The 15,283-nt window shown below is 42.9% G+C and overlaps 1 protein-coding gene across 5 annotated transcripts in view; it reads left to right on the forward strand.

The window, feature by feature from the left end:
- Positions 1 to 7,325, forward strand: part of TAMM41 (TAM41 mitochondrial translocator assembly and maintenance homolog) — a 63,007-nt gene extending 55,682 nt beyond the window's left edge. For all 5 annotated transcript variants that reach the window (XM_064274872.1, XM_064274875.1, XM_003409752.4 and 2 more), the window contains one exon: positions 7,194 to 7,325. In XM_064274872.1, the coding sequence (XP_064130942.1) occupies positions 7,194 to 7,267 (74 nt within the window). In that variant the 3' untranslated portion in view covers positions 7,268 to 7,325. The remainder of the gene's footprint in view (positions 1 to 7,193) is intronic.
- Positions 7,326 to 15,283: the final 7,958 nt, after the last annotated feature.

Here is a 15,283-nt window from a genome sequence, read left to right on the forward strand (position 1 = left end):
ATTGATGAATTGCTGACATGAAGAGTACGGGGGCTATGTTATAGTGTCCTGTCTATTTTCGTATAAGTTTGAAATGTTCTTTAATAAAAGGTTCTCCATCATGATTTCTTGACACTTCCAACCTGAAACGAACGTTTGGTTTTCTATTCTGTCTTCATACATCCTTCCCGCTTGCCAGTAGAGGGCAGTGGGAACACCTCACAGAGCCGCAGCCCCTGATTTCCCGGTGGTGGCTGCTGAGGTCTGGATGCTGGTTTCCCCTAGTGCTTACTGCTGGCTTCCCTTTCACTTCTAAAGATGCCACATCAGATGAGGGCCATCGAGAGCCACAGTGAATGTGTGTAACCTTGCAGCGAGGTTACAGAACTTGGAGGGAGTGATGAGCACCCCTTCAGATTCTATAAGTGTACTTACCTTCTGCTCTGGTCTCTCTGGCCTGTGGTGGTGGTGGGTTGTGATGAAGGGTAGTGCCAAGTGCAAGGGTTTGTGAGCCCCCAGACTGGAGTCCAGGTCTCAACGTAACTACTGTGACTTGAGCAAGTTACCTAGTTCATCTGAGCCTCAGATTCATGATGATAATTATACCTGCCTCACTGGGTTGTGAAAATTGTACCTCAAAATGTGTCCTAAATGTAAAAGCATCTAGCACGATGCCAGGTCTTTCCTCTTTTGGTATTATTACTTAAAAGTTATACAGTTTTTCTTTAAAACATGCCTCTTTACATTGTCCTATTCAAATCTTAAAAAAAAAAATAACTGTCATATTCAAATGCCAGCCAAGCCTCCCAAACGAGTAACGGTAGGCACCGAGTATCTGGTTTGCTGGCTTCTCTTTCTTCTCCCCTCACAGCGAGCTTGCGAACCATTTCTCTGCCCTCCTGTCCTTTGAAGTCCCTTTGTTGTAGCAGTAACTACTGTTGCTCTGCCTTGCTTTTGCCAGGTCCTCTCCCTGAGATCTCAGAGTTCTACCTCCATCCATCCAGTCTTTCAGCCAGCTGATACACCATCTGCAGGGTGAGAAAACCCCAGTGTTTTTGGCTTGCTAGCCATTATCATGTCTCCCCTTTGCAGCCTCATCACTGGCTATAAAAAGGAAAGTCAGTCTGCCCCTTAGCTAGGGAACACCTTTTATATTCCAATACAGTTATATCTAGGGAGACAGCTAACGAAAGGAACTAACCTTGGGGCCAGAAGACAGGGGTTTGAAGTTCTGGTTAGTCCCTTGTTCATTATGTAAGCCTGGTAGTATGTTAACTAACCTCTCTTCTGTGAAACAGTAGGGATATTAATACCCAACTCACAAGGTGTTCTGAGACTTGAGTGTCCAGTAGGTTACCTGATACCCAGTAGGAGTTTCATGAACTGGGGTGAGTCTAGATCTAAATCTCACTCTATTCCTAGAAAAGATGGAAGTCCGGCATCTAAAACCAGCTTAGAGCATTGCCCTCTTTAGTCAGCTGTGTTGGATATCATGACAGCGTGTTCTCATCTGATCTGACACTGTCTTTATCTGTCCCCTTGACATTCCCTGACCCATCAGACATAGCCATGTTCAAATGTGAGCGCAGAAATGCTTCCAAAGCAGAGCACTGTTCTCTTTGCCTTTAGCCTGGGAGGTGATTATTTAGGAAATAGCACTGACTTCTCTTAGGCTGTGCTGTTAACAGAATAGCATGGGTTTCATCAGGGCTGGCGGGTCAGCAGCTAAAGTCAGTCAGCTCAGGAGCAGAGAAGGACCATTCATTTCCCTAATACTTTGTCCTTTCTCTCCTGAGAGCAGTAGACAGCTTCGCATCCCAGCTGATGACCAGAGCAGCTAAGTACACTTATTCCGAACTTGCTGCTGTTTATGTTTCTAACCTACTTGGAGAGAAGTGGAAATGTTTGTGTTCTGCCGTGGGGATAGGTAGGTGAGAAATGGGAATATTTAGTGATCAAGTAAGCAGAAACAGACAAGGGGAGGCCTTTAAAGCCATGTCAAGAGGTTTAGAATTTATGTTGAGGGCAGGGGGGGAGCCACTGAAGGAATGTAGAAAGATCACTACAGCTAGAAAAGAGAGATAAAGGGCAATAAAGCTCTTGCTAGGGAGACCAATTAGATATGAGTACAGCCAGCCTGCTGAGAAATTATGGCAGCCTGAACCCAGAGAGAAGAAGTTCAAGCAATATTTAGACGGCTAATGACTGGGTCTTGGTAATTGCAAGGATATGGGGAGTGAAGGAGAAGGAGGAGTCAAAGATAACTCCCAAGTTTCTGCCTTGGGAAGCAGCAGATGGTGGTCCCCTTCCCTGAAATGAGGGCGGTTGGGGAGGGAGATGAGATTAATTTTGAAATCTTGCTTTATGTTTCCTCACTTGACTTTCTGGTCGATCAGAATTAACCTATTTACTACTTCTACAGCTTCAAAAGAGTCAACTGAATTAAGCAAGACAGGTCTAGTCTTGTTCCTAAAAAGATTCTGGCATGCCTCAGATGATCTCTACCAGTCCTTTCTGGAAACACAATAGAATAAATCTTTCATTATCCTCTGCTCTGATTTCTTATAACTAAAGCTCTTTTTTTGTTTTCTGATACCTTGGTATTTAAATAAAAAGAACACATGATGATAGTAAAGGTTTTTCTGGAGATGTGCTTATCACATAAGACTGAAAGTTCTTAAGTTGTATTCCTACCTCAGAAGAGAATTTCTTTGTAGATATGTCTAACTACCATCGGAAATTAATTGGGAGAATATGTTGAGGCTTACTCATTTTCTCTCCCAAATATTTGAAATAGAGAATGATGGGAAGGTAGAGATCCCTCACAGCCTAGTCATAGCTCTGCCTCACGTTCGTTCCTGGAGAATTTTGCCTGTCATTTGATCCATCAGTCTAAGGTCACACAGGGAATTCAGGGTTTCGTGCATGTATGAACTTTGCTGTAGGCCATGTGAAAGAAGCTGGAAATCGACTGTAAACAGAAGACAAGCCTTAGGAGCCATGTGTTGAAGTCAATTTCTGTATGCTTCCAAAACACAACCTGGACTTAAGATACTAATCAGAATTCCTAATGACTGTTGTTGCTAGGTGCCTTCGAGTCGGTTGCAACTCTTAGTGACCCTAGTTCAGGTAAATAAGGATCTCTGTAAAGAGGAGCAAAGATGATGATGGTAAGACACAGAGTAAAGTAGCTCTCTTAGTAGCCTGTCTTCCCTCAGAGACACATTCTAAATGGGTTCTGAGGTGTGCAGAATATCTAAATCTCTCTACTTTTCTCTAGAAAGGAAACAGAAACCCAAGAGTAAGCTTAATGCGGGCCAAGAAGAATTCCGTGGATTGTAAGCTCTGTGACAGCAGAGGCCATACTGTTGTTCATGTTGTTCACTATCCCCAGCAACTAGATCAGTGTGTGCATATATATAGGTGCTCAATAAATACTTGTTCAGTATGTGACTGAATAATGAAAGATTCTAAATTTTCTGGAAATAGGAAGGATTTCCATTGAAATAGAGCATCTTAAATAAAAAATTTTAATTGAAGTATAATGTACATACAGAATCATAAAGTTGATGACCTTTCACAAACTGAATATATTCACGGACCTAGTACCCAAATCAAGATATAGAGCACTGTCAGCACCCAGAAGCCCCCCTCACACCCCACTCCCAGTCACTACCCATCCAAGGATAACAACGATCTTGACTTCTGACACCATGGTTATGTTTTGCTGATTTTTGAACTTTACATAGGTAGAATCATATATACCCATTTGTGTTTAGTTTCTTTCACTCGTAATATCTAGGAGATTCATCATGTTGTTGCGAGTAGCAGTAGTTCGTGTATTCTCATTGCAGTACAGTATTCAACTGACTGGCTATACCACAATTTATAATCCATTCTATTGTTGATGGATACGTAGGTTGTTTTCCATTCGGAATTACAAGTAGTGCTGCTATGAATGTTTTAGTACCTATCTTTTGGTGAATCTATATGCATTTCTGTTAGGAAAGAGTAGAAATACTGAGTTGTAAAGTATGGGAATGGTCAGCTTTAGTAGATACTACTAAACAGTAGAATCTTGCTTAATAAAGTAGAGGATCAATGAAAAGGAGGAAGACCCTCATTGAGATGGGTTGACACAGTGGCTGCAAGAATGGGCTCAAACATAGCAACGATTGTGAGGGTGGCGAAGGACGGGGCAGTGTTTCATTCTGTTGTACATAGGTTCGCTGTGAGTTGGGACTGACTCGACGGCACCTAACAACAACAATTAAGCAGTTACCAGATCACACTCCCACCAGCCGAGTTCCACGGCCAGTACTCCTTGGTCAGTCCACCACCACCACCACCACCACCACATTTTTCTGTTGAGTTCATTCTGACTCATGGTGACCCCATGTGTGTCAGAGTAGAACTACGCTCCACAGGATTTTCAGTGGCAGATTTTTCAGAAGTAATCGCCATGTCTTTCATCTGAGACACCTCTGAGTGAACTGGAACCCTCAACCTTTTAGTCAACCGCTGGGTGCATTAACGGTTTGTACCACCCGGGGACTCCCCTTGGCCAGTACTTGATACTATATGCCTTTTTCATTTTAGTTGAGCACGTTTTCATCTTTATTTGCGTTTCTTTTTTGTGAAGTGCCTATTCTAGTCCTTTTGCTCATTTTTCTATCAAGTTGTCTGCTTTTTTCTTAATAAATTTTTTATATGATCTTAATGCAAGTCCTTTGTTCTATGTATGGAATGTAAAAATCTTCTCCCATTCTAGGGGTTGTCTCTTCACTATCTTAATAGTGTCTTTTGGTGAAAAGAAGTTCTTGATTTTACTTAGCCCAATCAGTTTTATTCTTTAGGACACAACTTTTTGTGTCCTTTTGAGAAATTTTTACCTACTTCAGATTCTTGAAGATATTCTGTTGTGCTTATAATAAGTCTTCATGTCTGGTAGTGTAAGTTCTCCGTCTTTTTTAAATTAGAATGTTAAGGCAGAAGGGAACCTTCGTTCTGATCTTTTCGTTCTCAGCCTTTTGCAAGTCCTGGATCCCTGATGGACACTCCGGAGCCCCTGCCCAGTAGTGCACGTGTGCACATATACATCAGATTTTCCGACAGTTTCAGGGGGTTCACAGACGAATCTGAGCCTATTTGTGGGCCCCTTGTTAGAGGACCCCTAATCTACTTCCTAACCCTTTGCAGACGAGGACATTAAGGCTCAGACAGAGGAGTCATACTATAAGTCTGTGACCCGGCTGGAACCAGAATCCAGGTCTCTTGTCTCCTGTTCCGCTGCTCTTCCTAACACAGTTTCTGGCTGCCATCCAAGGGAGAGACGGTTTTTAATGGAGGTTTCTATTCACTAGCAGCAAAAAACAGCTGCATGGTGACACGCATGTACTTTATGTATTTACCTTCAGTGTTTAAGCCCCAGGGAGAGTGTGATGAAGTTTTTTGAAGCTGAGCTGGGAATTGTCATGGTGGATGCATATTCCTCCAGCTGTGACTCAGTGCCCTGGGGCTGCTGTATTGAACCCCACTGTCTGCAACTACCTGTGTGCTATTTGGTCTCTTGATTGTTTCTGGCTAGAATTTTGAAAAGCACCTTACATAATAAGTTTCCAGCCTCAATGCTCAAGTGGGTGAGGTTTACCAGAGTGGTTGCTCCAGGGAGAAAATTAAAAGGAGTGGAAGCAGGGGAGGGAGCTCCCAACTAGACTGTGTCGGTTTGCAAGAAGTCAGCTGGTAGACAAGCCAGGCCAGAGTATCTAGAAATATTCATTAAAGCTTTTACTGGTACCCTGCCTTTTTACCTGCCACTGCCTGCAGTAGCCTCTTCAGAGGTTCTCAGTGGACTCAGCAGCTTACAGGTAGCAGGGTCAGGTATTTTCTAGACACCACTGAAACCCCAGTGCTAGGAGTTTCCAGAACAAATCCTGTTACCTTGTCAGTAGTGCTTACCAAAGAGCATGGCCAGGGATGTACATTTTATACTTTGGCAGTGCAGTGGTTAAGCACTGAGCTACTAACTGAAGACGGCAGTTTGAGCCCACCAGCCACTTCATGGGAGAAAGAGGTAGTAGTCTGCTTCCGTAAAAATTTATAGCCTTGGAAATGCCATGGGGCAGTTCTTCTCTATCCTATATGGCTGCTATGTGTAGGAATCGACTCAATGGTAATGAGCTTGGTTTCAATGGGCTTTTATATCCCATGGTGAAAAAGGCTGTTTGCGTGTTTGAGCAATACCCTAAACTATGGACACCCTAAAATTCCTCAGCACAAAGGAAGACAAGCCCTAACGCCAACCGTCAGAGTGATCCTATTAGACGCGGCAAATAACATTGTATTCATTTTGTCCAATATTCCTTCTTTCATATCAGCCCCCAGAGCCTCTTCTCTGTTTCATCACGCATTTGTGATGAAAACAGGAGCGGGTGCTAGAAAGTCACATATCCAAGGAATCAACATTCGCTCGGTCATTTCAGAGGTGTATAGTGAGCACCTACCATATGCTGGTACTGTACTAGGTGATGGGCTACAGAGAAGAATAGGACAAGGACTCTGTCCTCAAGGGGCTCCCAGTCTAGGTAGAGGGACAGCAGGTGGGTGAACTGACAGGCATTGTACTTTGTGGGAAGTGCTATGATTGAGGTAAGCCTGGGTACCCAGAGGAACGGCATTAGAATCAACCTGGGAGTCAAGGAAGGCACTTCCTAGAGAAGGAACTCTGAAAGGGTTTGGAGTCTCCCGGGTGGGAAGTGATGGGCACAGCATCCCTTCTGGGCAGATAACAGCATATGCAGTGATGCAGAGACGTTGAATTGGGGGTGCTGAGATGGCAGGCGTTGCGATACAGAAAGGGGGCTGCAGACCTAGTCACATACCGAGTCTTGTCTTGTTCCTACCTTTCTCCTCCTTAAAATTCAGATGCTGCCAATGTACTCGTCACTCAAAAGATTCACTTATCCCAGTAGCCCAATTATCTTTGGCATCATATCACAGTTTCCATGGGTACCTAAATCAGAATCTTCCCCCCACATTAATCCCTGGTGGCCTTTGGTAAACTTCAGCGGCTGTGGTCCCTGAGACCCCGGTAGTCAGTCATCGCCGCCCGGTTCCAAAGACAGGTCTCCGGTCAGAATGTGAGCGATGCTGTCACCAGGCTTGCATGCTCAGCAGGCCTCCGTTGTCTCACCCTCTCTTCTTCTCTTTCTTAGGCATGAAGAAATCGGTGATTTATAGTTCATTAAAACTACACAAAATGTGGAGAGGATGGCTGAGGAAAACCTAATTTTGCTTGCTTTTATGTCTGTTATGTAGAGATGAATAAAGTGACCTTTTTGACAGAACGGTGTTTGTTACTTTGACTCATTGCTTGATTTTGAAGATAACCTTGGTTTGATAATATTTTATTTTTGAAAGGTATGTATCAGACATTTATCCAGGTGGGACCTAAATATCTTTGAGGGCTTCGCATCGGCGGGAAAGAGCCTACTTTACCTCCCAAACTATCTGGATCCCACTTCCATCAGAGCTTCACTGCGGTCTGTATTCCCTAGGCCTAGGAGTGTCAGCAACATGAAAACTATACGTACACTTGTGAATGAAGCAGCCCTGGACTGATCACAGGCTCAGGAATGTCCTCTTTCTGCCTGTCTTGTTCTTTCTGTTCTTGATCTCCCATCCTATTCACTTGTTTTTATTCCAGCAAGGCATCAGAAGCATCGCATCAACGTCTTCCTTACAGCAACCATAAGATAGATACTATTATTATCCCAGCTTTACAAATGAAGAAACTGAGGCTCAGAGAGGTCGGGTGATTTGCCCAAAGTCACACAGCTAGTAGTGGTAGAGCCAAGATTTGAACCCACATGGTCTGGATCCAGATGGCTGTGTACTTAACCACTACGCTATACTACCTCTTTAAGCACATGGCTCAGTTGGTAGTAGTTACTGTTGTTATTTTGTTTGACTGATACCTGTCTCTTGGAGTTCTGAATCTTTTATTCACTGCCCGTTGACTAAATAAAGCCTGGCAAACAGAAAGTTATCTCTCCAATTTCTGGCCCACACTCCCTAAAACAGTGTCTCAGAATTTACAACTGTCTATCTAACGAAAAGCCTGATTTTGAAAAGAGAGCTTCTCTACAGACTGAGAGTCCTGGCTTCTAGTCAGAACACTTCTCTTTAATTAGCCAAGTGGCCCTGGAAAAAGTTTTGGATTCGGTAACCCAAGAATCCTGAGCAGGTCAGGTCTGCCACACATCAGCCAGGTGACCTTGGGCTGTGTCTTAAGGCGCAGATGGATAGCTCCCTCACTTAGCTCTGGGACAATCAGCCTGTGGGAGCCTGAAGGAAACATGGGTTGTCAAGACCTCACATGGAAGAGAGCCCAGCATAGGTGGGCTGCCTCCTCAGAGGTGTATATCAGAGCCCAGATGACCTCAGACGGCAGTCCAAATAGCCATGTCCTCAGGGAGATTCTTTCGTACTCTGTCAGGTAGGAGTTGCTGAGGGGTCTGGATGGCCAGAGTCCTGGACTGCAGCTCCCTCTGGATTGTGAATTCTTCATTCCACCTTGAGGTAACAACATGGCCAGTGAATCTTCAAGCCCCAGGTCTCTCACCTGAGCCCTGCCCCTCTCTACTCTCCATCCCCTCACTCCCCCACCCCCGAGTTGGTGGTCATCTTAACTACCAAATGCCACACTGAGCAACAAGCTGTGCAGGGCTGCATCTTATCAGACACACTGTATTAGACCAAGGGGAGATCTCACCAGCGTAGGTCCTCTGTCCTACCAGGAGAGTACGGAGCTACTCTAACCCGCAGAAATGTCCATTCCCCACGTTTCAACCTTGTGGTGAGGAGTACATGAATAATGTAGTTTGCAGGCACAGACAGGTGTCTGAGAAAGTACTTTTAACTAGTGAAACAGTGTATAATCAAAACCAAACCAGTTGCTGTCGAGTCAATTCTGATTCATGGCAACCCCTGTGTGTCAGAGTAGAACTGTGCTCCATAGGGTTTTCAATGGCTAATTTTTTGGAAGTAGATCACCAGGCCTTTCTTTCGAGGTACCTCCATGAGTCAGAATCAACGGCAATGGATTCTAGGTGGATTCTTACCACCAACCTTTCACTTAGCAGCTGTGCATGTTAACCATTTGCACAACCCAGCAACTCTGAAGGAGTGTATAGAGAAAATGAGCTAACATTTATTGGGGGCCTATAAATGTCAGGTGTGATAATCTGCTTCATTTAATCTGTACCCTAGACCAGCAACATAGCTTTAATTCCCATTTTCTTTTTTACAGCCAAGGTAACTCAAGATCAGAGAGGTTAAGTAACAGGCCCATAGCTAGTAAATGGCAAGGCTGGGATTTAAATTAACGTCTGTCTGACTCAAAAGCCCGTTCTCTCTCCAGCATGGCACCCCATCTTTAGCCCTTGCCTGCAAAATGTGGGTAATTCTCGCCAGGCTTATCCAGATGACTTCTCTGATTATTTTTAACCATCGCTAGCCATGGGGCTCAAGATACCTGGTGTATTTTTTTCCCCATTTCTATTTTTCTAATCCTTCTGAGATCATTCCTAGGTGTCAGAATCGATGGGAAACATAGAAATCATTTTTACTTCCTCACTTTACAGTGGGATAAATAAGTCCCAGAGAGACTGACTTCCAAGGCCACATGTATTTGTTAACAGCCTCAACTAAAACCTGGATCCAATATGTCCTACTTAATTCCCCTTTTAGTTCAACCTGCTGTTCTACCCATCCAGGCTATAGGCCTAGGGCTCCAGTTGGGGGGCAGTGGTAGAATTCTCACCTTCCATGCAGGAAACCTAGGTTCGACTCCCACCCAGTGCACCTAAAGTGCAGCCACCGCCTGTCTGTCATTGGGGCTTGCATGTTGCTATGATGCTGAACAGATTTCAGCAGAACTTCCAGACTATGACAGACTAGGAGGAAGGGCCTGGTGAGCTAGTCCTGAAGATTAGCCAGTGAATACCCTAAGGCTCCAAAAGGCTTGATCTGCAACCTATCATGGGAATGGCACAGGGCCAGGCAGTGTTTACTTTTGTTGTGCTCTGTGTGGGGTCACCATGAGTCAGGAGCTGACAACAACAGGGCTTCGGGAGCATTTATGAGATCAAAGGAAAAGATCTTGGGGTCACTATTCTTTTAAAAAAGATGGATCTCACCACTTAATTGTAACTTCTAATGCTAACTTTAACCACTGTCCTTAGCCACTTCTTGTATAACTAACTTACTATAATAATTGAGGTATGGATAAAAGAAAGTCTTTCACTGAAATTGCAGGTTATAAATGGGTTATTTAGCGGTGGGTCAGAGAATGTGACAGGTGGAAAAGCAGGAAGAATCTAAAGGATATTCTCAGAACAATTTAACTAGTGTTAATTCGAAGCCGTGGTGGCACAGTGGTTAAGAGCTCGTTTGCTAACAAAAAGGTCACCAGTTCAAAGCCACCAGCTGCTCCTTTGAAACTATGGGGCAGTTTTACTCTGTCCTATGTGTCACTATGAGTTGAAATCAACTCAAGGGCAATGGGTTCAGTTTTTTTTTTTTTTTTTTTTTCATGTTAATTCAATGTCTACCAAAAATAAAATGTTGCTAAGCACTGCTGGAAACTGTGGTGGTGTAGTGGTTAAGTGCTACGGCTGCTAACCAAAAGGTCAGCAGTTGGAATCCACCAGGTGCTCTTTGGAAACTCTATGGGGCAGTTCTACTCTGTCCTATAGGGTCACAATGAGTCTTCCTGGACTCAATGGCAACGGGTTTGGTTTTTGTTTTTTTTTTTTTTGGAAGCAACGTTGGGTTAGAGAGAGATGGGATATCCCAAGATGGCTATACTTGTGAACCTGCCCTCAGTACGCTTGCAGTCTATCAAGTAGAGAGGACAGTATTTGCACTCATACCATAAGATGAGAAGTGATCAGTGGTGTGAAGAGAGGTTGATTCATTTATTGGTTTAGCAAAGGTTCATTCATTCATTGATTTAGTCATTCAACAAATATTTGATAAATGCTTACTGTGTACCAGGAACAGGAGCCCCAATAATAAGACATTGTCCCAACTCTAAGGACCTTACAATGTGGAAGAGTAGACACGTAAGTAAAATGGGTATTATATTTCTCTGATAAGTGTTTAATTATAAGGGTAAATACCCTGGTGGTGCAGGGGTTAAGCATTTGGCTGCTAACCGAAAGCTTGCCAGTTCGAATCCACCAGCTGCTCCTTGGAAACTCTATGGGGCAGTTCTACTCTGTCCTATACCTATAGGTTCACTATGAGTTGGAATTGACTTGTTGGCAATGGGTTTTTTGGGTTGTCTTTTTTCTTTTTTTATATGGTGCTTTGGAGGTCCCTGCGTTCAGCTGTTAACGAAAACGTTAGAGGTTCAACTCCACCTAGAGGAGCCTTGAAAGAAAGGCCTAGTGATCTACTTCCAAAAAATCAACCATTGAAAACCCTATGGAGCACAGTTCAACTCTGACACACATGGGATCACCATGAGTCAGACTCAACTCCACCGCATACATAAAAGTAATGGCAAACATTGGTTGAGCCCTCATACTGTGCCCAGGTGCTGTTCTCAGCCATTTCTATGTATGTATTCATTTAATCCTTCCCAAAACCTCCTGTGGTAGGGACTCATTATTATTCCGCATTTTCTGTATGAGGAAACTTGTGCACAGTTTCACAGCTAGCAGATGACAGCCAGGATTCAGAGCTGGGCAGTCTGGCCACAGAGCCCTCCCTTGTCACCTCTTGACTAAACTGTCTCCATCTCTTAGTGTTCCCCAGTCTGAAGGGGAGAAACAAGTGATGTCCAGCCTGTTACTTTAACAACAAGTAGGAATTACCCAAAGGAGAAGAGAGAGTATCCCAGGCACAGGGAAGTACATGTTCAAAAGTCCTGAACAAGGGACCACGGTATGTTTAGGGAACTAAAGTTACTCAAGATGAAGAAAGCACCAGGTAGATCTCGCACAAGGTGAGGCTGGAGAAATGCTCAAGGCCAGATCATGAAAGGCATCCTACATTAGTGTGTTTATCATTATCCCAAGAGCAGCAAAGAGAAAACCACTAAGGGATTTTGAGCTGAAAAGTGGCAAAGCTGGATTTTCATTTTATAAAAATCAAGATTTTTTGCAATGTAATGTGGAGAATGGATTAGAAGAGGTAAGACCAGAAGCTGCTGTGATCATCCAACTGAGAATGGCGGTCTAGGGCAGAAGCACTGAGAATGGACGGAAAGGGACAGACTCAAGCAGTGTTTTGGAAGTAGAATCAGTACAACTTAATTGAATATGGAGAAGGAGGAGCCAAGGTTCTGGCTGGGGCCACTGAGAGGATGGTGTGCTATTTCCCAAGCATCGAGAGAAGAGCAGATTTTGGGTGGCGTGAAGACGGTGATAAATTCAGGTCTGGGCATGTTGAATTTGGGGTGTCTGTGGGAGATGTTTAGCAGACAGGTGGCTACACGATGGAGCTGGAAATGTAAATGTGGGAGTTAGCAGCTTAAGGTTATGGTTATGGTGATTAAAAACACCGTGGGAGTGAATGGGATGCCCCAGGAAGTCTGTAGAATATGGAAAGTAGAGCGCCAAGGAATATTACTTGGCCATAAAGAGAAATGAAGTTCTAATGCGTGCCACAACATGGGTAAACCTTGAAAACATGCTGAGTGAAATAAGTCAGTCATAAAAGGACTAATACTGTATGACCTCACTTATATTAAATAGGTAGTAGATAGAAACCAAAGCTTATTAGTGGTTACCAGGGGTGAGTGGGTGGGGGGAGAGTTACTGCATAGGGGCACTGAGTTTATCTTAATGGTGGTGGAATAATTCAGAGAAAGGATAGTGATAATGGTTGCACAACGTGAAGAATGTAATAAATGTCACTGAATAAGACGTGTAAAAATTGTTGAATGGGCAAATGTTTTGTGTATGTATGTTCTTATTACAATAAGTAAAAAATTTTTTTTTTAGTTTTTTAAAGAGAGCCAAGGTTAGAACTCTGAGGAACATTAGCATAAAAGGAATGGGTACAGAAACCTGAGGGAAAACCAGGAGAACAGGATGTCAAATCATACAGGAGATAATAAGGATGTCTTAAATTGTGTTATTGCTCTCCTGAATAATCTCTTTTTCTGCCTTGCAGCGTCCCTCCCTGCCAGAGGATTGAGCTCCCTAGCTCACTGATACCAGGTTTGGCCTTATGACTTGTTCTGGCCAATGATATGAGAACAGGAATGACATGTGTCACTTCTGAGAAGGAACTTTAAGAGTCAGCCCAGAGTTTATCATGTCTCACTTTCCCTCTGCCATAGGATTGACAATGTTCCAGACAGAGGCTGCTTTATCAGCCTGGGCCCTGGAGGGAAGGCAACATGCAGCAGAGCCACGGCTGATCCATAGGGACAGTTAGCATAAGTGAAAAACAAACATTGGTGGGTGTAGCCTCTGAGATGTTGGAACCACTTGTCAGCTACAGCATAGCCTAGTCTATCCTGACTGAAAAAGTGGGAAAGGTCAGATTCAGATGGGAAGATCAAGAATGGCTTCATGATGTAAATTTATTTTCAACAAAGATGTCAAAACAATTAAATGGGGGAATAGTCTTTTCAACAAATGGTGCTGAGACAACTGATACCCACATGCAAAAAATGCAGTTGGGCCCCCTACCTCACACCATATATAATAACTAAAATGGATATCATAGCTAAATTTAAGAGGTAAAACTATAAAACTCTTGAAGAAAACACAGGGGTAAATCTTCAGAACCTTGGGTTTGGCAATGGTTTCCTGGCTATGACACCAGAAGCCCAAGTAGCAAAAGAAAAAATAGTTAAACTGGATTTCATCAAAATCGAAAACTTTTGTGCTTTAAAGGACACTATCAAAAAAGTTTTAAAAAATTAAAAAAAAAAAATTAAGACACCTGGAGCAAAGGGGAATGAAGAACACCAAAGACACAAAATATTAGCCAAAGAGACATAAAGGGCCACATAAACCAGAGACTCCATCAGCTTGAGACCAGAAGAACTAGATGGTGTCTGGCTACCACCAATGACTGCCCAATCGAACACAACAGAGAGTCCCTGATGGAGCAGGAAAAATGTAGGGTGCAGAACTCAAATTCTAGTATAAAGACCAAACTTAATGGTCTGACTGAGACTGGAGGAACCCGGGAAGATATGGCCCCCAGACTCACTGTTAGCACAGAACTGAAACCATTCCCAAAGCCAACTCTTCAGACAAAGATTAGACTATAAAATATAAAAATGATGCTCGTGAAGAGAGTGATTCAAGTAGATACATGAGATTAAATGGGCAGCTTCTGTTGGGAGGCGAGATGAGAAGGCAGAGGGGAACAGTTGCTGGTTGAATGTTTGAAATCTGGAATGGAAAGGAAGAGTATGCTGTCACATTATAGGGAGAGCAACTATGGTCACAGGACAATGTGTGTGTAAATTTTTGCATGAGAAACTAACTTGAGCTGTAAACTTTCACTTAAAGCACAATTTTTTAAAAAATTTTAAGGCAACCCACAGAATGGGAGAAAATATTTGCAAATCATGTATCTGATAAGGTTCTTGTATCTAGAACATATAAAGAACTATTACAACTTTATTGTTAATTTATGCTGATGACTCTATAAGATTCTTTGGACTCGGGCAGACATGGCTGTGGCAGCATGCTTGTCCATTTTCCCATTCTTGCTTATTCCGTAATATTTCCTTGGACTCAGGCAAACGTGGCTCTGGCAGCATGCTTGTCCACTTCCCACTTTTGCCTTTTTGAACATATGCCAAATAGAACTTTCTTTTTGCTTTAAAAAAAAAAAAAAAAACTATTATGACTTTAATCAAAAGACAAATAGACCGATTTAAAAATGGGCAAAGGATCTGAATAGACATTTCTCGAAAGAAGATATACAAATGGCCAACAAATATGTGAAAAGGTGCTCAACATGTCCGTCTGAATGCTTTTCACAGGAATTATCTCATTTAATCCTCATAGCAGTACTGTGAGATATATATTTTTATGACCACCGATTTGCAGGTGAGGAAACCCGCTAGTCTCTCCAAATTCTGGTTTACATTACCTACCTGGCCCTGTGGAGTTTAGGATTTTGACCCCTGCTCCTTGGCAAAGTTCATATTTTTCATACTGAAAAACTAAATGAGATCAAATGCATAGAGTTCTTAATTAATCTAAGTCTTAATTCAAAGACATTGATTAAACTTTATAATCAAATTCATTTACATTGTGATTTA

Source organism: Loxodonta africana, chromosome 22, assembly GCF_030014295.1.
Source record: "Loxodonta africana isolate mLoxAfr1 chromosome 22, mLoxAfr1.hap2, whole genome shotgun sequence".
Lineage (NCBI taxonomy): Eukaryota > Metazoa > Chordata > Mammalia > Proboscidea > Elephantidae > Loxodonta > Loxodonta africana.